At 38.8% G+C, this 26,574-nt stretch overlaps 1 protein-coding gene across 1 annotated transcript in view; it reads left to right on the top strand.

Annotated features, from left to right (window-relative positions):
• Positions 1-26,052, top strand: part of LOC121984396 (uncharacterized protein At1g32220, chloroplastic-like) — an 86,740-nt gene extending 60,688 nt beyond the window's left edge. Inside the window, exons 5-7 of the mRNA XM_042537307.1 lie at positions 21,017-21,163; positions 25,291-25,416; positions 25,501-26,052. Coding sequence (XP_042393241.1) covers positions 21,017-21,163; positions 25,291-25,416; positions 25,501-25,787 — 560 coding nt within the window. The 3' untranslated portion in view covers positions 25,788-26,052. The remainder of the gene's footprint in view (positions 1-21,016; positions 21,164-25,290; positions 25,417-25,500) is intronic.
• The last annotated feature ends 522 nt before the right edge of the window (positions 26,053-26,574 follow it).

Genomic DNA, 26,574 nt, shown 5'->3' with positions numbered 1-26,574 from the left:
ATGGTGTGAGCCAAGAAATACGGTCGAAGGCGCCGAGGGGCTAGGACCAAAGCAAAGGCCAACTTCTCGAGCCCGGTGTAATGAGACTCAGCATCTTTTAAAATGTGGCTTAGAAAATACACCGGCTGCTCTTCGCTGCTTGCCCTCACAAGTGCTGAGCCTACAGCATGCTCAGTTGAAGACAGATAAACATAAAGTGACTCACCCCCGATCGGCTTGGCTAGTACAGGCAGGGAATTAAGATACGTCTTCAATTCTTCGAATGCCCGATCGCACTCCTCGCCCCAGTGAAATTTAGTGGCCTTGCGCAAAATTTTGAAGAAAGGGAGGCTCCGGTCGGCAGTTTTGGAGATGAATCTGGACAATGCGGTTATCCGACCGGTCAACCGCTGTACTTCCCTTGTATTTCTTGGAGGCGGCATGTCTTGTAGAGCTTTCACCTTGCTGGGATTTGCTTCGATTCCCCGCTCGGTCACTATGTACCCCAAGAAACGCCCTCCTTTTGCTCCGAACAGGCACTTCTGGGGATTTAGCTTGACTTCATATTTGCGAAGCGTTCAGAAGGTTTCTTCCATGTCCTTGAAGAGATCGGCCGTTCGGACGGATTTGATGAGAATGTCGTCCACATAGACTTCCAGATTACGCCCGATCTGCTCCCTGAACACTTTGTTCATCAAGCGTTGATAGGTGGCCCCGGCATTCTTCAATCCGAACGGCATCACATTATAGCAATATGTGCCGTCGGCCGTTACGAAGCTTACTTTTTCTTGATCTTCCCGGGCGAGCGACACTTGATGATATCCTTGGTAGGCGTCAAGCATGCAAATTAATTCGCAGCCGGCCGTAGAGTCCACCAGCTGATCTATCCGGGGCAGGGGATAAAAATCTTTGGGGCATGCTTTGTTTAAGTCCCGAAAGTCGATGCAGACTCTCCACTTGCCGCCCGGCTTGGAGACCAATATTACGTTGGCCAGCCAGCTTTGGAATTGCACCTCGCGTATGTGGCCGGCCTCCAGAAGTTTCTCTACTTCCGCCCGGATGATGGCATTCTGCTCGGCACTGAAATCCCTTTTTCTCTGCTTCACTGGCCGAGCATCCGGTCGGACATGCAACTCATGCTGCGCTAGGTTCGGCGAAATTCCGGGCAACTCATGTGTCGACCAGACGAAGACATCATGATTTCGTTGGAGGCATTGGATCAGTTCCTCCTTCTGCTTCTCCTCCAGATCAGAGGCGATAAAAGTCGTGGCCTCCGATCGGGTCGGATGGATCTGAACCTCCTCCTTTTCATCATAAATTAAAGCAGGAGGTTTTTCAGTTATGGCGTGTACCTCGATTCGGGGCGCCTTCCGAGCGGAATTAGCGTCTGCTCTGACCATTTCGATGTAACATCGCCGAGCTGCTAGCTGGTCTCCTCGTACTTCTCCTACTTTGTCCTCCACGGAGAACTTGATCTTCTGATGGAAGGTTGAGACGACCGCTCGGAATTCGCTGAGCGCCGGTCGTCCCAAAATGACGTTGTAGGATGAGGGAGAGTCGACCACCACGAAATTTATGGTCCTGGTCCTCCTGAGCGACTCCTCTCCCAACGAAATAGCCAGCCGGATCTGTCCGACCGGCTGAACCTCGTTGCCCGTAAACCCATAGAGAGCGGGGTTGTCATGGGTAGCAGCTCGGCTCGATCAATTTGCAGCTGATCGAACGCCTTCTTGAATATGATGTTGACCGAGCTTCCTGTGTCAACGACTATGCGGTGAATAGTGTAATTTGCTATTACCGCTTTAATGAGCAGAGCGTCGTCGTGGGGCACTTCAACTCCTTCTAAGTCCCAGGGTCCGAAAGTGATTTCCGGTCCACTTGCCCTCTCCTGGCTGCAACCGACCGCGTGGATCTGGAGCTGCCGGACGCCCGCCTTTCTGGCTCGGTTGGAGTCTCCTCCGGTCGGCCCACCAGCAATAACGTTGATCTCGCCTCGGGAAGTATTACTTCTATTTTCCTCTTCCCGAGCGGATGGCCGGGATCGTTCTCTCGACGCTTGGCGATTCTCCTGCCTTGGAGATCGGTGCCGATCGGGCGTCTGTTGATGTCGCCTCTCGGTGCGGGTCCGGTCGGCTTCATGGGTCCTTTGTCTCCTGTCGCTGGGAGGAGACCGTCGTTCGACATTCCTAGGAACGGGATTAGCCACGAAGGGAAGACTTCGACAATCCCTCGTGTTGTGTGTATCCGTCCGGTGGAAGGAGCAGAACATAGGGGTCCATCTCTTCTCTGGCTTGGGCCGAGCGGTAGCTACTTCTTGAACTTGGGACCTCACACGAGGGGAGCGGACTGCTTCGACCCTTGGTCTTCTAGGCGGCTGATGAGCGGCCTGCTGTCTCCGGTCAGCCTGAATAGGCGTCCTCTCGGTTGGAGTTTCCTTTTTCCGGGCGGCTTGCGCTTCTTCCACGTTGATGTATTCATTGGCTCGGTGTAGCATGTGATTATAATCTCGGGGCGGCTTTCGGATGAGCGACCGGAAGAAGTCCCCATCCACTATGCCATGTGTGAAGGCATTCATCATCGTCTCCGATGTGGCCGTTGGAATATCCATCGCCACTTGGTTGAATCGCTGGATGTAAGCTCGAAGCGCTTCTCTAGGCTCTTGCTTGATGGCGAACAAGTTGACACTTGTCTTCTGATAACGTCGACTGCTGGCGAAGTGGTGGAGGAAGGCCGTTCGGAAATCCTTGAAGCTAGTGATGGATCCGTCCGGCAGCCTCCGAAACCATCGTTGAGCCGATCCCGAGAGAGTGGTATGAAAGACTCGGCACTTTACTCCATCTGTATATTGATGGAGCGTAGCTGTGTTATCGAACTTACCCAGATGATCATCTGAGTCTGTGGTTCCATTGTACTCGCCGATCGTCGGAGGCACGTAGTGCTTGGGCAGAGGGTCTCGTAGAATAGCCTCCGAAAATTGGCGATTGATCCGCTCGGGAGATGAGTCCGCCCGGGGAGCTTTCCCCTTTCTGTCATCTCGTCTGGGCATCTCGTCTGAAGAAGATCCTCTATCTCTTCGAGCTGGTACGGCTTCAGGGGTGCGAAATAAGGCCTGATGAAATGCGAAGGTGGCTTGAGGTGCTTCCGCTCGGCCACCCGACGCAGATGTTGCTTGTTGCTCCGGTCGCTCGGCTTCTGCTTTCTGTTTTTGCTCCACAAGTTTGGCGGCCCTCATTTCGACCAGAGCGTCGAGTTCTTCCCTTGAAAGCGTCACCGTGTGTTGTCGTCCAGCCTCGTCCATTGTTCTCGTTCGGACGCAGGTGCGTTCCCACAGACGGCGCCAATTTGATCCTGTCCGAACCAGAAGTCAACAGACGCTGGGCACGTGGCGCTCTTCGATTCGCTGATGTAGATCTCCAACTGGTGGCGCGATGCTCCGGCAAACCTGCACTGAAGTCGAGCCGGGAAGGGGGTTCCCGGCGGCGACCTTCCGACGCTCAAGTCAGGTAAACAACGATGAAAAAAGTGGCTACCGAAGTCTCAGAATACCTAGCCAAATCTTACCTCCGGCGAAGTCTGAGGCTCTTTATATAGAGCTGTGAAGGGTTTGGGCACGTGTACCGAGGTGCACACGTGTCCTCTGTCCTTTCCTAGGTATGCGGCTGTCAGAAAGGTTACCTGACCCATATCGCTACAGTCGAAGCATGCCCTCGATGGGACAGCACAATTTCCTGTCACAAGATCTGGAGCATGGCACACACGTGAAACCTACCGGTTGTCAGAGAAAGAAGTCCCCTGTCCTTTTCCCTTGCTCCAAACTTGTTGTCCGGGCGGACAGCTCCCTTAATATCCGGCCGGACATCCGTAGTGGTTTACTTGTGCTTTGTGGAGACTAATAAACAGGGGTGCTTTATGACCTTGGTTGGTCAAAAGGTCAGCTCGGTCCATGACCTTTTCAACTGAGCGTCGGAACCCCGATTTGACAGGGTGCCTTCCAACCATAAGTGCGAGCCGCCCGGACCCATCCGGGTATTCGATTCCATCGTCCGGCTGGCCTTCCGGTCGGACCGGCCGTAGACGGCCGTCCGTCCGGTCGGACAACACTCTCCCCGGATGGGTGGCTGCTCTGGTGACTTCCACTTGGCGTTGACTTTGCAACAAAAGGGGGGCCCCGCTCTTACTACCGGATCAGCCTCAGTGGGTACTATGCAAATCTTCACATCTCCTCTATCGATAATCTCTCGTATGAGATGGAAGCGCCGTAGTATGTGTTTGGTCCGCTGGTGTGAGCGAGGTTCTTTAGCCTGTGTTGTTGCTCCATTGTTGTCACAATAAAGCTCTATGGGATCAGCTATGTTAGGAACCACCCCATGCTCTGTGATGAACTTGCGGATCCAAACTGCCTCCTTTGCTGCTTCTGATGCAGCAATATACTCGGCCTCTGTTGTAGAATCAGCGACTGTGTCCTGCTTCGAACTCTTCCAGCTCATAGCACCACCATTTATGCAAAACACGAACCCTGACTGCGATCGATAATCATCCTGATCAGTTTGGAAGCTGGCATCACTATAACCCTTTACAGCTAGCTCATCATCGCCTCCATATATCAAGAAATATTTTTTAGTCCTTCTTAAGTACTTAAGAATATTCTTGACTGCTATCCAGTGACTTTCACCTGGATCTGACTGGTATCTACTCGTCATGCTCAAAGCATACGAGACATCAGGACGAGTACATAGCATGACGTACATGATAGATCCTATGACTGAGGCATAAGGGATCTGATCCATGCGGTCTCTCTCCTTTCTAGAAGAGGGACCTTGAGTCTTCGAAAGACTCACACCATGTGACATCAGTAGAAATCCCTTCTTGGAGTTCTGCATGGCAAACCGTAGGAGTACCTTGTCAATATATGTACTCTGACTTAGGCCAAGCAACCTCTTAGATCTATCTCTATAGATCTATATGCCTAGAATGCGGGATGCATCACCTAAGTCCTTCATTGAGAAACAAGTCCCTAGCCAAGTCTTGACAGATTGCAACAAAGGGATGTCCTTCCCAATGAGTAGAATGTCATCTATATACAAAATAAGGAAGATAACTGTGTTCCCTACAACCTTCTTGTAGACACAAGGTTCATCTTCATTCTTGATGAAACCAAACTGTTTGATTGCATCATCGAATCGAAGATTCCAGCTCCGAGAAGCTTGCTTTAGTCCATAAATGGACCTATGCAGCTTGCATACTCTGCTAGTATGCTGTGGATCTACAAAACCCTCAGGTTGTGTCATGTACACATCCTCGAGCAGGTTTCCATTCAGAAACGTGGTTTTGACATCCATTTGCCATATCTCATAGTCATGCTATGCTGCAATAGCAAGCATGATCCGAATGGACTTAAATATCGCTACTGGAGAAAAGGTTTCATCATAGTCAGTACCATGAATTTGCTTGAAACCTTTAGCTACCAAGCAACCCTTATAGATAAGTCCATCCATGTCAGTTTTTCTCTTAAAGACCCACTTACACCCGATGGGTTTGATCCCTTCAGGTGGATCAACCAAAGTCCATACTTGGTTAGTGTACATGGATTCCATCTCGGATCTCATGGCCTCTAGCCATTTCTCGGAATCTGATCTCATCACAGCTTCCTGATAGGAGGTGGGCTCATCCTCTATGAGCACAACGTCATCATGGTCAGACAAGAGAAATGAGTATCTCTCAGGCTGACGACGTACCCTATCAGACTTGCGAAGAGGTATGTCTACTTGAACTGGTTGTTGTTCCTCAACTCCTTGTAGAACAACATCATCCACAAAACTTTGTGGTTCCAGTTCAACTTCCATCGAGGCTTCTGTGCTATTGTTCTTATCTTGAACTTCTTCAAGATCGAACGTACTCCCACTAGTCTTTCTAAAAACAAAATCTCTTTCTAGAAAAACCCCAGTCTTAGCCACAACTATCTTGTGTTGACTGGGAATGTAGAAGTAATATCTCTTCGTTTCCTTGGGATATTCAATAAAATAGCACTTGTCGGATTTGGGTCCCAATTTGTCCGAGACTTGACGTCGAACGTAAGCCTCACAACCCCAAATCCTTATAAAAGACACCTGGGCATCTCTCCCAGTCCATATCCTATATGGTGTCTTTATTACAGCCTTGGATTGAACTCGGTTGAGTATAAAGGCTGCCGTGTCTAGAGCATAGCCTCAAAGGAATGTAGGAAGATCTGTGTAACTCATCATAGACCGTACCATATCTAATAGGGTACGATTCCTTCTTTCAGATACACCATTCCACTGTGGTGTTCACAGGAGGAGTGAGTTGGTATAGAATCCCACACTCAGCTAGATAGTCACGAAACTCATGGCTAAGGTATTCCCCATCTCGATCTGATCGAAGTATCTTAATACTCTTGCCAAGCTGGTTTTGTACTTCATTCTTGAATTCTTTGAACTTTTCAAAGGATTCAGACTTATGTGTTATTAAGTACACATAACCATATCTACTGAAGTCATCAGTAAATGTAATGAAGTATCTATAACCACCTCTAGCAGCGACATTGAAAGAGCCACATACATCACTATGTATAAGACCTAACAAGTCAGTCGCTCTCTCATTGTGTCCACTAAAGGGAGTCTTGGTCATCTTACCTAGAAGGCATGACTCGCATGTCTCATATGATTCAAAATCAAATGAGTCCAGCAAACCATCTTTATGGAGCTGGGATAAGCGTTTGTCATTTATATGACTTAAGCGACAGTGCCAGATATAGGTTTGGTTCAAGTCATTTGACTTGAACCTCTTGGTGCTTATGTTATAGATAGGGTTTTCAAGGTCTAGAATATAGAGTCCGTTTATCAGAAGTGCACTACAATAGAACATATCATTTAAATAAACTGAACAACATTTGTTCTTTATTATAAATGAAAACTCTTTCTTGTCCAAACAAGAAACTGATCTAATGTTCTTAGTCAAGGCAGACACATAACAACATTCATCTAATTCTAGTACAAGCCCAGAGGGTAGAGATAGATAGTAAGTTTCTACAGCAACAGCAGTAACCCGTGCTCCATTGCCTACTCGTAGGTCTATCTCGCCCTTCATCAATGCTCTGCTATTTCTCAGCGCTTGTACATTAGTACAAATGTGAGAAGCACATCCGGTATCTAATACCCACGATGAAGAAATAGAGAGGTTGACTTCTATAACATTTATACCTGAAGTATAAATCTTATTTCTCTTCTTCTTAAGATCTTCCAGGTATCCTGTGCAGTTCCTCTTCCAGTGCCCTGCTTGTTCTTGATATAGTTGGCGAAGATGTTCAACCATATCATAAGCACACATCAACTCGTGTTGCTTCTGAAGCTCAGAGTTCATGGTTGCGAGCATGAGACTTGACACATCTAATGCATCATCTTGATGCTTCTTGTAAGCATCTCGGTCAGCTCGCGTGGCAGTGGAAGGAGGTGCCTCCGGAATGGGCTGCTCCAGAACGTACAGTTTACGTTCCAGTGTGAGAATAATTCTCAGATTCCCGTACCAGTCCAGGAAATTAGCTCCGTTGAGCTTGTCCTTCTTAAGGACAGAACGCAGGGAGAAAGAGTTTGTATTTGACGTCATGACAATCTACAACAGAAATTAAAGCAGAAAGTAAATATCATATTCCTTTTATCATTTAATTAGGCATTTAACTAAATGATGCTCCCACTGAATTATAGAATTTTTGCAGAATCAAGTCAGTGATGTGGTCAAACCACACTTATTAGATTCTAACCAATCAGCTATAATTTTTGTGGGACAAGACCCACATCATACTATGCCTTGAGTTAGCTTTGGCTAAATCGCCTAAGACTTAATATGATCGGTAGGTAACTAATTACCAATTACATCTCTATGCAACTCTTGTTTATAGGATCAAGATCCGCATTTATATTAAAACTCGAGTTAGCTTTGGCTAATACGCCCAAGAGTTAATATAAACGTGATTTTGTCCTATCTTCCAACTATTGGATAAATGCCTACAGTTAAACTTGATTTAACTAGTTGTACTCAATCTAATTGAGTTTTACTCACCCATGCGTTGATAGGCGGGACCAAGATTGTCCCTCCGTACCCTACCAAGATAATATGTGTTGCTCTGTTTTAGCAGATTCAACAACTACATGTGATCGAGCTAGTGATAGGTATCATGGCATGGTAGGCATTACGAGTTGTCGCGATTGAGATCTAATCTAATCGACGAGGTGTATCATATACTCGATTTAGATCTGATCTAATCGTTAGAGCGCATCATGTACGCGATTTAGATCTAATCTAATCGTCGAGGTGTATCATATACGCGATTGATCGAATCGAATCGTTAAGGCGCTAATTAATTACTTATTCTAGCATGCATCACATATACACACACAAGCAATTAATTAAATGTTTTGTGATTAGTCATGGCCTACTACGATCTTCTCAAGTCAATGAGAAGATCGGATGGTCAACCTAAGGTCAACAGCTTCTCAAGCTCCTTCCTTTGACCACCTTGTGTTGCTCGCGCCCTCCTCGTAACTCCGTCTCGAGTGGACCTTTCACCGCTCCAATTTTGTACATTACAATTTTGAAACTCGAGTTACATTCGAGTCTAAACTATTTACAACAAGAATAAATAAATAGAAAGGCACGACGGGCAGGTCGCGTATCAAATATACAACACGCACAATCACATGACGACACGCAGACCGTATTGTGAATTACAACAGACAATATCCAATCAAATTGGGTCTTTTGGGCCATGACCATCACAAAATAATACATAATTCTAAATTATGTAATTTCTATAAATTTCTGTAATTTTTCTTACAATTTTTACAATTTTTATGAGTAAAAATTCCTGACGGTTCCGTTTAGCGATTTTCGGGTGCAATCGCGGAACGAAGCCCCTTGCGGGGTCAGGGGCAGCGCCCCTACCCGCGATATAACCATCGTGAGTGTTCCTAAGCGATCCTACAGCGCCTTAGTCCGCTGTCCCAAAACGATTTGGGGCGAAACCTTGCCGTTTCGGAAATATCTTCTCGGTAGTCGAAGCCTACAAGTGTCTAAACACTTATGCTTCGCTTCTACGAGAAAAATACCCATAAAATCTATAAAAACAGTAAATTTACATAATGTTACAGAACTAAAAGTTTTTCATAAAAACACAAAATAAACTCGTACGCGCTTCGCACGTGGCTCTGATACCACTGTTGGATTTTTTGGACCGCAAAAATCGCTTTTTGCGTTGCGGAAACCCCGAAAGTCCCATGCCACGGATCCGTGCGAAGAAATAAAAATTCGTAAAAACTTTCACGTACGAGTTTACTAACCTAGATCTACTTTAGATCTACAAGATAAGAGTTTTACCTTTGATGCGAAGCCCTTCGTGTAATCCCGCTCGTCCTAAGTTCGCCGGATCTCGAGAGTATCAAAGTAGATACTCCTCTATGTGTATCCACACGAACAACTCGATGGAGAGAACCTCTAAGGATGTGCCAGCAACCTTAGAAGATCAGTAATGGTGGAGGAGAGGGAGAGAAGATGAGAGCTTGAGGAAGAAGGAGGTTTCAAAACAAAATGAAACTTACCCCTTGAATGAAAGTGGCCGGCCACCTTAGGTGGTTTGTAACCTCCATGGGATGCCAAGAGTCAACTCTTGGTAACTCCCATGAGGTGACATCCCACTTAAGTAACCATGATGATGTGGAGCATCATCATTGGCCCACTTAATGCCAACTCACCAATGAGGTGGCAAATAGTCAAGTCAAACTTGACTCTTCATCTTCCTCTCAAGTAAGTCAAACTTGACCATTTCTCTCCCATGGTTGATCAAATCTAACCATTGGTTCAAGTCAATTTTAATTTAATGAATCTCTATTCATTGAATTAAATTAATTAAATGAGTCTAAGTCCAAATTAGACTCACTTAACACATGAACCAAATTGAGTCCAACTCAATTAGCTCAATTTGGATTACTCTTAATCCAATTTGGTTCATCACATGAACCTAATTGTTTAGGTTCATCAAATGAACCTAATGTTCATCTAATTTCCCTTTGTGTGTGACCCTATAGGTTCTTATAACGTTGGCAATGCTCCTAAACCCATTTAGAAGTATAAGTAATGAGCGGTATCTAGCAACACATCATTACTACCCAAGTTATAAGAATGTTGAGATCCAACATCACCTTGTGACTACTAGTTGTGACTCTTCACAATATATGACAAGTGTCCTTCTATCCTTGACATCTAGATTGATCAATGTGAGGCATAGACTGTGTCATCCTCTAATCAATCTAAATCTTGAATCCCAAGTAAACTCACTCAATCAAATAGCTCAACATCTCATATTGACTCATTTGGACATGGCCATGCACTTAGTGGTCTCACTCTATCAAGAATATCGATGTCTCTCCCGTCATATAGGAGGGATAGATCCCATCTACATCACTCACATCCCTCTGCATAATTTGTTACATACCCAGTAATCGTCTTTATAGTCCATCCAGTTACGGGTGACGTTTGACGAAGTCAAAGTATGTAACTTCTTATGTAGGGAACCATGGTGACTTCAGGTCCAAGGACTAATAGTCATACTAATAGTCACATGAGAAAGTATATGACACTCATATAACGATCCATGATACTTTCTCATGGCGGGTCATTCAGTATAAATTCTCCAATGCATACTCATGTGTCAACTTGATATCTCTATATCCATGACTTGTGAGATCGAGTCATCGAGTTGACCTACATGCTAGTCTCGTCGCATTTAACATTGTCCCTGAATGCTAATACTCGACTAGGAATGATTAAGAGTAGTGTTCCCTATATCATCTCATTATCGATTCAACCAATCGATTGATATAGGTAAGAACCTTCTACTCAAGGACGCTATTATACTTAGTTATTTGGCACCAATACAAGTAAGTATAATAACCAAAACAAATGCCTTTATTTATATACAAGAATATGATACAATGAGTCCATACAACAATCATCAAATGATTGGCTCTAGGGCTCTAACTAACAACAGCTACTTAGGAAATTTTACTCACTAGGAAATGTTTCAATACTTTCATAATTACACATGTAGAGACTCTCACTAGTTGTGATCCAATCACAAGTTCTCTTATGCTATGAATCATATTGCGAACATTCAGTAAATGAGTTTAAGACCATTCAAATATATAAGTAAAGTGTACTCAAATAGTGAATCTATATTTATCAAAATAAATAGTACAAACTATAAGTTGATTGCCTTAGGACATCTCTCAAATATAACACAATGTTGGTTGGCGGGCAAAATAGTAAATTTAATTTATGTCGACGGACACGATTTAGTACCAAGAATATCTACTAGCTCCATTGCTTTGTAGCGAATGTTCCTACCTTCCCTGTTGCATATGTAAGATAATGCATATCCCTATAATATTTATTGTTATCCAATATAGGATGTGAGAATTCTTGTATATTTAGCATTTCACCTAAGTTCTCATGAAATTATAATATTTTTTTGTCAACATGTTGCATTCATGTGACATTTTTTTGTCAACATGTTGCATTCATGTGTAGCCGAGTTGATATTAAGGTGACAGAGATGCTTCATTAAGTAAGGTACGATCCTCGCAGCGTTCATTCCTTTGAGAATTAAATGCCCTTCCACCTAAGAGGCTGCTTGGTACCTGATTAATCTCCCTTCATCTTGTTGTGCGGTCGGCGATGAGGGACACTTGGGGTGAGCAAAATAATTTTTTTGCTTCATTAAATTGATTGATTTATACATAATATTTGTCTTTATTTAATATTAATTGATAATTTAACTTAACCCTCTTTCTTTACGTGGGATTAGAATGGACCATGACAGAATTTATTTGTCATGAATAGAATTATATATTATATTAAGTTGCAACTTCTTTTATTTATGGGATAGAATGCATATGAAATCCCCCTATCTCATTCCATCTCTTCTCTCTCTTTGTCCAACATCTTTGGCAAGCTGCATAAAATAAAGGAATTACTTGGAAATTTTCCCACTAAACATTTAAATATTTCTATTCCTCAATATGCAAATTTGCTTATATTTGAGACCGACTTCAAGTTAATAGGAGTTATTTGTGTGTCATGCCTTGACATGGACTTTCTTTTTTTTTCCTCGACTAAAAATGTTGCCCCTCGAGCCACAGCAATTTAAAAAAACTACTAAAATTTTAAAAGAATTTTAGAGTCTCCCCTATATTTTCAATGTATAATTTTTCTTTACAATTATAATGCTCATGTACAAAGCATTTAAATCATAATTACAAATACTTGCCCACAATTAGATTTACAATCTTATTTACATACTACTACAAGAACAAAAGAGAGAACAAAAAGCACAAGATGACACCATTGAAAAAATGGTGGCTGAAAATGCTTATTTAACAAAATTGATCACTTTTTAACATTTTTTTGGTTTGTCCTTGTACTGACTTATCTAAACAAATCCTAATCATTTATATCAGTTCCTTATGAAACTAAAAGCCAGGTGGAAATCTAGTACAAATGTACTAAATGCTACAAATATGATGAGCAAAATAACAATTAATATGCAAGGTTATACACATACGACAACTAGTCATACATAACAACTAGTGTGTACAAGAAGTCTATAAAGTTATATCAATTAGGGAATGTTTGATTAGGGATTATCCTTGATAACTTTGATTATCTATCAAGGTTATCAACAAAAAGTTTGTTTGATTTAGGTCGACGATCAACAAAAAGTTTCATGCCCGATACGTCAGCAAAAGGGGCATGCAATCCAGAATCGGAAAACCTCAGAAAATGAGATTTTTCTTAATTTTAGTGTCAATGAATTTTTTTTGGGAAAAATATTCTCCGATATTTATACTCTGAGACAAAAATACCCCTAAAATTTTTATAGCGAAAATTTCATTTTAGTTATATTTTATTCCCAATAATCTTAGTTATATGATTATCAGCTAATCATATAACCAAAGTTATACATGATAACTAAACTAAATACACCCGTAATGTAGTGCTCATTATGCCATCAAAAGCATGAGTGGTAGTGGGCCAATGACTTGGGTTTCCTCCTGAAGCATTACACTATGCCTGCCATTCAACAAAATCATCAGAAGATTATGTAATCAGGTTCCAAGAGAAACTTGTTTTACTTGAGTTTCTCATATCTAAAGAAAGCATGAAATGAACTAGTCAAATGGGAAAATGTCCATAATTTCTTCTGTAGTTGGTGATCCTTTAATTTCTGCTCTACAATATTATCGTCATCCTTTGCTTTGCTCCGTACTGCCCACCAAAAGGAGAGGGAATGAGAAGTGGGCTTTGAAGTAATCAAGGAGAAGACTCAAGGCATTTTATGCATCATTCATTGATCTTGTCATTGTTGGTCCAGGGAGCACTAGACGATTGAACCTAAGTTTTGATTATGGAAAAAGGTCCAAAGTTAAGGTTACTTGTTGTCTAACAAGGTTGAATGAGTTTGCAGGAAAGTCCTAAGTATGCTTAGGCAAAAGTCCTAGTAGATTCTAGACAGGTGAAAAACCTTACGGGGAGATAACCGTAGGTCCTAGGGGGTAGCCCTAGGTCATAGAGGAGGTAACTTTAGGTGGTGGAAAGTCCTAACTGCAGTGAGGCAAGGTGAAGTCTTGGCGGATCGAGAACTTTGCGCGAAATCCTAAAGTCGGGGACTCTAGGTGAAAATCTTGGTGGTCGCGGACCAATGGAAGTATGGACGGGTCGTGGAGCAGACGTTCAGCATGAAGACCTGAAGTCTCGGACGCGGAGCAAAAGTTCAGACGGTTGTGGAGGACCGATCTTGCAAAAGGTAAACTCTCCTGAGAGGAGTAGGTGAAGACGTGTTCCCCCGAAGAGGGAACAGGAAGCGTCGGTTCGACCTAGAGTTTCAGTAAAACTCAAAGTCTAGAATTGGACAGTGAGAGACTGTCAAATTTATATTATATATATTATTTTTTGCCTGAACTAATTTTGTTTTGCAAAAAAAAGGGAGAGGCTGAAAAAGCTGGTCCGGGCGCTCGGACCAACGTCGCCCAGGGCAGGCGGCAAGCGCCCAGGCAGTCCGGGCGCCCGGACCAACGTCGCCCAGGGCAGGTGGCAAGCGCCCAGGCAGTCCGGGCGCTCGGACCCGGTCCAGGCGCCCAGACTCAAAAAATCATCCATAAGCCTACATGGAGCGCGTCGATTGGCCGGGACAGTGGTCCAAGCACCTGGAGGGGTTCCAGCCGCTTGAATTGTACTGTGTAGGAACTCAATCAATTTATCTTACAATCCTTTTAAATTGTACTGTGTAGGAACATAACGATTTAGACCGGATGTTAGATAGTGGATGCTCCAAACATATAATTGGAGATCAATTGAAGTTCACCAAGCTAAAATTCAAAAAACTAGGGTCGGTTGCGATCAGCAACGACGAAACACTTAAGATAATCCGAACAGGTAATATCGAATTGAGTTCCGATTTTGTTATTAGAAAAGTTCTATTAATTGATAAATTGAATTTTAATTTACTTAGCATAAGTCAACTTTGTGATTCTGGATACTTAGTAACATTTTCAAATTTTGAGTGCTTAATTAAAAATGTCAAAAATCCTGAAATCACACTTAAGGGAAGTAGGAATAAGAATATCTACACAATTAACCAACCTCCTCACTCAAGTGTCTTTTGACACAATAAGAGGAAACTAAGTTGTGGCACAGAAGGTTGAGTCACACTCATTTTAAAAATGAGTCAAAATAGTTCAGTTAGAGGTCTACCTAAATTAAAAAATTTAGAAAATACAATCTGTAATGCTTGTCAATAAGGTAAACAAACTAAGTCAACCAACAAGCCAACTAACCTGAATCGAACTAACTTAATACTTAAACTCCTACACTTAGACCTATTTGATTCACATGGAGCCAAGTCACTAAGCAGAAATGAATACTGCTTAGTCATAATTGATGATTACTCAAAATTTACTTGGGTAAAATTTTTAAAAACCAAAGATGAAACTCTTGAGATCTTTAAGAGTTTTTGTAAGTTAACAGAAAATGAAAAAGATACCAAATTAAAAGAATTAGAAGTGACCATGTAGAGGAATTTGACAATCATAGGTTTAACAAATTTTGTCAAACTAATAGATACAATCATGAATTTTCATGTCTTAGAACCCCTTAACAAAATGATCTTAGTAGAACGAAAAAATACAATATTATAAAGGCCGCTAGAACCATGTTAAACGAATATAACCTAAGGAATCAATTTTGGGTTGAAGCAATAAATATCGCTTGTTACATTCAAAATAGAATATTAATCAATAAATTTCAAAATAAAACTCTATATGAAATATACTACAATAAACTTAAATTATCTAAAAATATTTGGGTGTAAAGTCCACATACTAAACATTAAAGACTATTTAGGTAAATTTACATCAAAATCAACAATAGGAATCTTTTTAAGGTACTCTACAACTAGTAGGACCTATAGACTTTATAACAAAAGTATCCTAAAAGTTGAAGAAACAACGAATGTAATTTTTGATGAAGAAAACAACCTACTTGACTTAATCAAAGAAAATAATCAAATTATAAGAAATACAGAAGATGATGAAATTAGACCTAAACTTAGAGAATCACAGGAACCAATTGTTGACCCTAACATAAGACCTTCTAGAACAAGTTCAAATCACCAATCTGATCAAATTTTGGATGATCCAACTCTAGGAGTTTAAACTCGATCATCTTATAGAAATCCAAGTCAAAGAGCTCTAATTTTGAAAATTGAACCCAAGACTATAGAAGAAGCTCTACCGGATCCAGACTGGATAATTGCAATGCAAGAGAAACTAGCTTAATTTGAAAGGAAACCAAGTCTGAGAACTTATACCTAAACCCACAAGTAAATCCATAATTGACACTAAGTGGATATTTAGAAATAAATTAGATGATAAGAGCGAAATAGTAAGAAACAAGGCTAGATTAGTAGCAAAAGGATTCAGCCAAATAGAAGGGTTAGATTATGATGAAACTTATACATTCGTGGCTAGACTTAAATTCATTAGGATGCTGCTAGCCTATGCAGTACATAAAGGATTCAAGATATACCAAATGGATGTAAAATTCACATTTCTAAATGGGTTCATCCAAGAAGAAGTTTATGTAAATCAACCCTAGGTTTTGAAGATTTAGACCACCCAAACCATGTCTTTTGGTTAAAGAAAACCTTATATGGACTAAAACAAGCACTTAGGGCTTGGTATGAACGACTATTAACCTACCTAATATCCATAGGGTTTAACCAAGGTAAACTAGATCAAACTTTATTTGTTAAAATCTTAGAAAAAGATATTCTTATAGCTCAAATTTATGTAGATGATATAATTTTTAGTTCAACCAATACTAAATTTTTAAAAGAATTTACTAAATTAATGAAAAGTGAATTTGAAATGAGCCTAGTAGTAGAAGTTAATTTTTTCTTAGGCTTACAAATAAAACAAACAAAGGAAGTAATTTATATTTTTCAAACCAAATATGCTAAGGAATTAATTAAAAAGTTGGAAATAGAAAATTCTAAAAATATAAATACCCCAATGACAACTAATGTTGAAATTGACTTTGACTTAGAAGGAAAATCAGTACACTTAAAATATTACAGAAGTGCAATAGGAAGTTTACTATAACTAATTGCAAGTCGACCTGATATTTTGTTTGCAGTAGGTATGTGTGCTAGGTACCAATCTTGTACAAAAGAATCACATTTAACTAATGTAAAAAGAATACTTAGATACATTAAGGGAACCCTAACTATAAATATTTGGTACCACTAGCACGTTTGACTTAGTTGGGTGCTTTGACTCAGACTATGTTGGCGCAAACTAGATAGAAAAAGTACAAGTAGAAGCTACCAATTTCTAGGTCAGTGCCTAGTAAGCTGGTCAAGTAGAAAACAACACTGTGTTGCCTTATCCACTACTGAAGCAAAGTACATAGCCACAGGAGAATGTGCATCTCAATTATTATGGATGATGCATACTTTAAAAGATTATCAAATAGAATATAAAAATATAAAAAAATTCAATTGATAACAAAAACTCAATCAATTTAACTAAAAATCCAATCCACCACTCAAGGATTAAACATATAGAAGTCAAATATCACTTTGCAAGGGATCATGTAGCTAAGGGTAACATTGTACTTGACTATGTTGAGTCTAAGTCAAACCTACCTGATATTTTCACAAAACCCTTACCTGAACTTGAGTTCAGTGTACTTAGAAGACAATTAGGTATGTGCTTAGTAGAATTGGTACTAAAACTATCAAAATCATCTCTTTATAGTATTACTTTTTCAAAAAGTTATGTTTTTTAATTAGTTTGGTTTTAAAATTCTAAGAAAAATTACTTTATTCAAAATTCCCAATTTTAACTAGTATTTTCAAAAGATTGGACTTAGCCTAGGTATTTACCCCCTAGAAATCATGTATCCATAGGTTTCAGCCAGAGCATCTCACAAGCACACTAGGAATACCTTACTTGTGTATGAAAAGTTCTTAAAATGGAGTAAGATACATAGGGTATTGCCTGGACTTCAGAATGCTTATGTTTGTGCATTAACATAAGTCTGGGCAATAAATACCAAGTTAAATTGATCAAGTTAAGTTATCCACTTTACTCAATCTAATTGGAATACTAGTTTAACTTGACTAACTAAGTAAAAGTTTTATCTCATGATGAACAGCTAATAGCTAAAGGTTAGACACTTGTTTAAGGAAAGTAAATATCTGTTTTGAAGGTTTTTTTTACTTTGAACTCTCATGTTTGGACTCTATGACCCTAAAAATTAAATAATTTTCGTAATTTTTTTTTGGCATTAATCAAGGGGCAGTGAAAAGACTTAGGTTCAATTATATAATTTTTGATTAAATATTTTCTCAAAGTTAAAATTTGTTAATTACTCTCAAACTTAAATATTCTCTTAAGTTAAAGCATTTTCTTTAAGTTAATTTTTTTATTTTCTTTTGGTTTAATTATTTTTGAAAAAAAAGTCTTAACTATTTTTGAAAAGTAACTTTAAATATTTTATTTGGAAAGGGAAGTTCAAATATTTTTATATAAAAAAATAAGTTTTGAAAAAGTACTTATAAGTTTTTAATGTACTTAACTAAGTGTTTTTTAAATCTTTTTAAAAAAGTTGAGTACTTAACTAAGTTTTGATAAAGTTAAGTATTTTTAAGTATTCATTTTCTTAGCTAAGTATTTTTACAAGGATTTTTTTTAAAGCTAAGATTTATCCAAGTTTTTCGAAAAAGCTAAGTATTTAGTTAAATTTTTAAGAAAATCTTTATAAAACTAAGTATTTAATTATATTTTTTAAAGAAAATTTTTCTAAGATAAGTATTTAGTTATATTTTTTTTTTAAAAAAAGGAAATATTTTCTAAAACTAAGAATTTAATTAAACTTTTTAATCTTTCAAAAAGCTAAGTATTTTAAATTCCTTTTAAGTTAAATTTGTTTAAAGTGATAAATTCAAAGGGGGCTTTAAATTAAAATTTTGAAAGAAATTAAGAGTTAGTATTTTTTTTCTTACTTTTCTCTCTAACTTAGTATCTTTTTGATTAAGTCAAATGGGGAGAGAAAGTTAAATGTTAGAAAGATAAAGTTAAGTTAAACATATAACTTTTGATTAAGGGGGAGCATAAGGGAGACTTTTTTTCAAAATTATTTTGCTTGTGGATAAGTTCTTTTAATTATTTCACTTATGCTCATGCTTAAGTTCTTTACATTATTGTTATGTTTTACTTAACTTTGAACCAGGTTATCATAATAAAAAAGGGGGAGATTGTTGGTGCAGAGAGCACCAGACGATCAAACTTAAGTTTTGATTATGGGAAAGTGTCCAAAGTTAAGGTTACTTGTTGTCTAATAAGGTTGAATGAACTTGCAGGAAAGTCCTAAGTGTTCTTAGGCAAAAGTCCTAGTGGATTCTAGGCAGGTGGAAAACCCTAGAGGGAGGTAACTCTAGGTGGTGAAAAGTCCTAATTGCAGTTAGGCAAGGTGAAGTCTTGGCGGGTTGAGCACTTTAGGTGAAATCCTAGAGTCGGAGACTTTAGGTGAAAATCCTGGTGGTCGCAGACTAGGTGGAAGTCTAGATGGGTGGAGCGGACGTTCAACATGAAGACTTGAAGTCTCGGACGCTGAGCGAAAGTCCAGACGGTTGTGGAGGACCGATCTAGCAAAAGGTAAAGTTTCTTGAGAGGAGTAGGTGAGGACGTATTCCCTCGAATAGGGAACAGTAAGCGTAGGTTCGACCTAGAGTTTCAACGAAACTCAAAGTCAGAACCGAACAGTCAGAGACTGTCAAATTTATATATATTATTTTTTTTCCTGGATTAACTCTGTTTTGTAGAAAAAAAGGGGGAGGCTGAAAAAGCTTGTCCGGAAGAGGTCCGGGCGCTCGGACCAGCCTCGCCCAGGCGGTCTAGGCGCCCGGACTCGAAAAATCATCCATAAGCCTACATGGAGCGCATCGATTGGCTGTGACACGTGGTCCAGGTGCTCGGAGGAATTCCAGGTGTTCGGAACATCCTATATAAGAAGCATTCAACCAGGGGCCCAATAACAACATTCAGAACGACTTCTGCACTTGCCCGCTGCTCCGATAAAGCATCTCGATGTCCAAAAGCTGCTCTGACGACGACTACGCTGAAGATCTATTTCTCCAAGTCGTCGGTATTGTTTTATTTAAAAGTTACTTGTACTACAATTGTAAATCTCTTTGTAACTTTCGATTGATTAATGGATTGCCCATCGAAAGCACTCTCACGTGCGAGCTTTGGAGTAGGAGTCGTCACAGACTCCAAACCAAGTAATTTTTGGTGTTCGTGATTGCTTTCTTTCTACCTTGTCTTTCTTATTTCGCTGTATTTTACTCGAATGTTTTCAAACGAACGTGAAAGCCACGAGCGCTATTCACCCTCCCAAGAGAGGGCTCAGTAACTCAGTTGCTAAAGCAAACTAAGCCCTTATGACTTGGTCACCAGAGGAGATGTGGTTGGGGCCGAGAGGTGATTGTGTCATAAGCAAGACTCAGTTGTTTGCAATAAATATTAGAGCTAGAACTTTCTATCTCAAAGCTTGGTTTTGACATTCAATTGATGGTAGGTGGACAAGAGAGGCTTAGGTAGCGAGATGAGTGGGTTGATAAGGAGGTTGTGGTGTGGCTAGGTCATGAGACTGCCGATGCAACCAGATCAGGAATCCGTCTTCAGTTGTGGTAGTCACAAGGAGGGGTTGAAAATGGATGAGTTTTTTGGTGGCAAGAAGGGGACTACTGTGGGAGGCTGTGGCTCAGTAGTGGGTATAGGCCTCTGATGAACAAATCACTGGTGTCATATTGCCGATGCCACAGGAGTCAGCCAGTGGACATGCAACCCCCTTTTCTGTCTGGATCTATTTTATTTTATCTTAAGTTGGTTGGTTAAACATGTTAAACCATTGGGTATCCAATATCTAATGAGGGTAATTGGTCTGTGACCTTTTTTTTTTTAAACATTCTATGATTTACTGGTTAAACGCATTAACATATTGGACAGTCCAATATCCAATAAGAGTAATGGGTCTGAGCCTATAAGCTGAAATCCCAAGATTAAGCCCAAACCAATGGATTTAATTCTTCAATTGCCCAATGTTTTTACTAGAACTCAACCCTTAATTGTTCCTAAATTCAGTTTTAAGCCTAACCACATGGAATATATATTAAATCTGGACTATATTTTTATTCATTAATTACTGTAAGTATGCATAAAATTTTGAATCATGATGGTCGGGATCATAACATGTTTTACAACTTTTGAGTCCCGTAAGAAGCTTTGCCTTTTATTAGACTTTGCTTCCTTTAATGAGCCTGTATTGATTGTAAAGAGGCTTTAAAACAAGGAATTCATTTAATATATGTCTGAGAAAATTCAGTAAAATGTATATCTGATTCATGCAGGAGATGTTTTCTACCTAATGTGGGATGAGGTGTTGGTTGGGGCAACTGCAGTAGTATCAACCCTTGGAGGATTTGGAAATGAGGAACAGATGAAGAGGATAAATGGGGAAGCTAATATCCTAGCAGTAGGTGCCGCAAAGGATTTTGGTGAGTAATCTAGAATCAAGTGTGGTAAAATTTTCAACTGTGTATTTTCCTTGTTCTTTGAACCGTTCTTGTTCAGTGTCTTATATATGTATTAATTGTCATTTTAATTTTCCTCAGCCTCCCTATGCACATTTCCTTGTGTATGGCTATTTAAACTGCCTTTTGAATTTTTGATATTTTCCTCCTGGTCTCTAGATTTATGTTCTGTTTCAACCCTTTTTTTCATGAAGCAATCAATTCTTCTGAAAATGCTAACCATCTGTAGTAATGAGAATATTCGATTACTTCTGTTATAAAAGCAGGTCAATACTCTTACAAGAATGCCATGACAAGTTATCCACATAAAACTGTGAACATGATATTTCTTATTCCATGAACTAGTCAAATTTAATACTCTTGATGATAGTTTGAAAAAGAACAAAACATATCAAGCTAACATGATCTTTGTTGGTGCAATCCGGCGCCAAGTGACCAAGCTTTTTCATCGTGTTTTGATTTTGATGTGGTTGGTAAAGATTTAAAGTTAGACTTGATTTGGACTAAGATGTGTGTCATGAATGCAGGTGCTGACACAATTATTGCAAGTGTAATAGAAAAGTCCAAGTAGGTCAAACTTGATTGGACATTTGATCGATGGGAAGTCGAAAGACTAGACATTTGACAATGGAGAAATCCAACTGATGTTAGTAATGGAAGTAGGGGTGAGTATTTGGTTAAAATTGAACCGAAATAATCGAACCAAATCGATTTTTTTTCGAACAAACCAAACCAAACCAATTGAATTTTAAAAAAAATCGAAACCGAAATGATAAAATATCAGTTAATTCGGTTTTCGACCGAATTAACTGAATTAACCTAATTTTTTTAAAAATTTGTTTTTTTAATAAAAGTCGGGGTTTTTTAAAATAAAATTTGGTTTTGGTCATAACAAACAGGGTTAAAAATTCGGTTTGGTCTAAAAATTCGGTCTATTCGGTTTAACTTAATAAGAAATTTGAAAATCAAAATCGAACCGAATTAACCGATTTATTTTAGAAAAAAAATTGAATTTCCGAATAAATTGAACTGAATTTTAAAATTCGATCGGTTTGTTCGGTTTAACTGAATTTTTGCTCACTCCTAAATGGAAGTGCTAATATGTCATGGAAGACCGAATGTTAGACGTTTAAAGGAAGTCTTGATAGGTAAAGATGAACCTCTAGATTACAGATGAAGTCCTAGTTGGCCAAATATGATAAGAGACTAAATATTGATAAAGTCAATGAGATAAATTCTTGACATGTAATATGTGAGAGACTTTACACCCTTGGCGATGGTAGCTGTATGGTTTAAAGCAAAGCTCCCAGGGTTTGGTATGAACACTTTTCTACTTTTCTTATATTGAAAAATTTTAAATGTGGTAAGTTGATCTCATATTATTTTTAAAAACTAATAAAAATGATATTTTTATTTCTCAAGTTTTAGTTAATCACATAATTTTTGGATCTACTAACAAAGAATTTTTAAATGAATTCATCACTCTCGTGGAGAGTGAATTTGAAATGAGTTTATAAAAAAACTAAATTTCTTTTTGGGACTTCGAATCAAGCAAATCAAGGAGGATATCCAAGTACATCGGGCAAGGTATGCAAATGAAATTATTCAAAAATTTAGGATGGAGAACTTTGATGGGAACAAATCTCAACTTTGATAATAATCGTGAAGGTAAAAAGGTTGACTCTTAAGTATTTTTGTACTTTATTTGACAGTCTACTTTATCTTACAGAAAGTCGTCTAGATATTCTTTTTGTTGTTACTTTATGTGCTAGATTTAATCAAACCCTAAGCAATCACTTCTAGTATCTGTTAAAAGAATCCTTATATATTCCGACTATGTGGGTTGCAAGTTGAAAAAACACAAGTGGAAGATACCAATTCCTTGGCTCATCACTTGTTAGTTGGAGTAGTTGTAAATAATACTATGTGACACTATTAGCGATGAGTTCTAGAAGGGGGATAACACTTTTAGAAATCAAGTGTTATTTTAAAAGTTTGTCAGATATGCAGGGGAATAGACTTTTGTTTTTTCAAGATCAATAAAGAGTTAATGCTAAGAGCAATAAGAAAGATAATGATTTAACATGGTTCGCTAATTCCTAAGTTCCTACTTTACGACGAATGATTCCTCACTCATTAAAATCCCATTATATATTCTCCTTTTTAAAAACCTTTTAAAGGTGGAAAAGCCTTTTTACAAAATACTAGCTTTTAAAAATATTTAAAAGTCAAATGCAGAAAGCCTAAAACACAATCCAACAAACAAATAATATAACATCTATTAAATAAATAACTAAAATAAAAATACCAAGTTATTGAATATCTGAGCTGCCTGTAGCGAACTTCTGGATGGAAGAATTGCTTCTAAGTTTTTCTGAGTGATTCTTAGTTTAGATTTCTTGGATGTTCTGAACGTACAACACAATCCTCTAGTTATAGTCTCAATTTGGCAAGCTCTAATTGACTAACTCGTCCATCCTGGTCGACCAAACTAAGATATTCAGTTGTTATCCGAAGCAATAGTTGTCGACTTTGTGGTTCTAGTTGTCTAACTCATTTGGTCAACTAGATCAGCTATTACGTACGTTGCTTCAACTGGTTTAGCTGTCAATTGTCATCTGATAATCTTGTACATTCTCATCGACTAAATTGGATAGGCTTCATTGATTAAACTTTATGTCCTTGCTTTGTGTTGACTGGGCATAAGGTCGATCAATACTATTCATATGGTTGACTTTGAGTTGTGATCCTTATCACTGTCTGTCTTTGGTCCATATCATCTGCTGATCCAGCCTGTGGTTGATCAGCACTATTTATGTGGTCTACCAATTTGTGTGACATACCTTTGATTGTTCGTCTTTGTTGACTTTGACTTTTGGTCGACCAATTTAGATTATTTCAGAATTACTTGATTTCTTCTCAAGAATTGAACAAGATGCCAATGTAGTGGGCTAAGTCCTGTAATCTAGTCGACCAATATTCAATTTTTTGAAATATTAACAAGTAAATATAGAATATTTAAATTATATAAAAAAACTGTAAATAAAGATTAAGTAGTGATAATTATGAATATGGCTTAAGAAGCAATTTGATAGGGTAATTATGCACAACTCAGTTGACTCTAATATTCAATTTTTTGAAATATTAACAAGTAAATATAGAATATTTAAATTATATAAAAAACTGTAAATAAAGATTAAATAGTGATAATTATGAATATGGCTTAAGAAGCCAAATTTGATAGGGTAATTATGCACAACTTAGTTGACTCTAATCAAGTACTTGTTTGACAAACTTTGCAAACCCTGTTAGTTCTTAGTCAAGTCAACTGTCTAAGTTGTAAAAACTTACTCTCATCCCAATATGGAGTTTAGCTCAAAGGCTTATCTGATAGTATAGGATTTTCTTAGATGAACTTAGATGGTGATTAGTTTAGCAGTTGAAAGGGTATTATTGAACAATGAAGTCAAAAGCAGCAAAAGTGGTGATTTTCACAATATATGCAGAAAAAGAACACATGATAGGTACAGTTTAGAAAGATCATCATGAAGAACATGTGGCGCCAGATTTTGAAAGACAATTGCACTCATGAAGTAAAAGCTTATAGGTTATTGACTCTTTCTATAAACATGTTCCGTCAGAAATTTCCTAGAAACTCAGAAGTGATCATTTACTAGAAATCATGCCCTATTTCTTGATGAACCCAGTGAACTGGTCTAATAATGGAGAACCCATGGCAATTGCCTTGAAACTATATAAATTGTCCTGCTAATGTATTGGAGTTCCATCTCAAAGCTTCTAAACTAATGCAAGCATAATTCTTTGAACTAAATATCAGATAGGTCAAAATATTTTTCCTTTGTTTTTATTTTGTTTATCTATATTCACGAAGGTCTAAATCCTTACCTGTGTTGTAAACTATCTTTTGTTGAACAAAATATCTTTCAGTTTTTTTGTTTGTTGTAAGTTTAATTTAAGTTGGCTAGGGAATGTATGAGTGTTCTAGTTTGGGACATTCTACGTTTCTGTGCAATTGTAAAAATGCTGTATATTATTTGGTTCTGTTAAATTCCTTATACATTCAAATGTAGGGGTCTCCAAGTTTGTATTGATATCTGTCCATGACTACAATCTTCCTTCATTCCTCCTTTCTTCTGGGTATTTCACTGGAAAGAGAAAAGCAGAATCTGAGGTCCTCTCCAAATACCCAAGATCAGGTTACTGACTTCACTAATTTCTGCATTTGTTCACCATGGTATGATCGTGTCCAACTTCTAATTTCCCGACATATGCTTCACCAGGTGTTGTGCTAAGACCTGGCTTCATTTATGGAAAGAGAAGGGTAGATGGCTATGAGATCCCACTCAATCTGATAGGTGAACCATTGGAAAGGATACTGCTTGCTCTTGAGAATTTTACAAGGCCTTTGAACTCACTCCCTGCATCTGATCTAATTTTGGCACCCCCTGTGAGTGTCGATGATGTTGCCTATGCAGCCATTAATTCTCTCACAGATGATGATTTTTATGGCATTTTCACAATCGAACAAATCAAGGAAGCTGCTGCTAAAGTGAGGTCACTGAATTGACAATATGATCCTCGATCATATGGTTCAAAGTGCAGAGATTTAAAGGCTTTGCGTGTTTCCAAGTCAGTGTACCAAAGCTATCGCGATCAAGCACAATCACCAACAAACTAGTAAAAAATTTCACTATATGTACCTGATAGTGTTGTATCCTTCAACCTGTTTATCTGTCATCAAGTTTATATGTCATCAGTTACTATAAGTAACCTTTTGCAAACTGTCTTTAGCATACTTTAACCATATTCAAATGAAACTAAACTTTGTCAAAGTTTGCGTATCATTTAATATTGTTCTGTTAATTTGTGAAAATATATTGCCGATACTCAACTGACAGACAGACGGATCTAAAAATTAAAGATGGGTTGGGCTGATCTTGAGTTGGCCTTTTCCTATATTTTATTGAATTTTAAATTTTTATTGAATGATTTTTTTCATTATTTATGAAATTATTAAATTAATTTTCCGAAGAATTCGCTTACAGTGCAGGCTGATGACTTGCTCTCTCATATGTTGAGCTTCGTCTAGGAGTCTATGATTGTCATGTGAGAAGGGTCGCCGTCGTCGAGGTAGCCATCGTGATCAAGAAACACCTTCGTAGCACCGGAAAAGATGTGTGGATTGTTGACACCATCTTTCTCATCCTCATAGTTCCCCTTATCATCGAGATGAACCATGAGTAGTAGCTGAACAAGGTGGAGATGCAACAGTCAGCCCTCCTACTCACCCCACCAAGTCAACCCTCCTACTCACCCCACCACCTCGACACCCTTTTACACCATTGTCACACCAT

The sequence above is a fragment of the Zingiber officinale genome, chromosome 5B (genome assembly GCF_018446385.1).
Source record: "Zingiber officinale cultivar Zhangliang chromosome 5B, Zo_v1.1, whole genome shotgun sequence".
Lineage (NCBI taxonomy): Eukaryota > Viridiplantae > Streptophyta > Magnoliopsida > Zingiberales > Zingiberaceae > Zingiber > Zingiber officinale.
The sequence above is the reverse complement of the archived record's forward strand: the minus strand, read 5'-3'. Positions and strand labels throughout refer to the sequence as shown.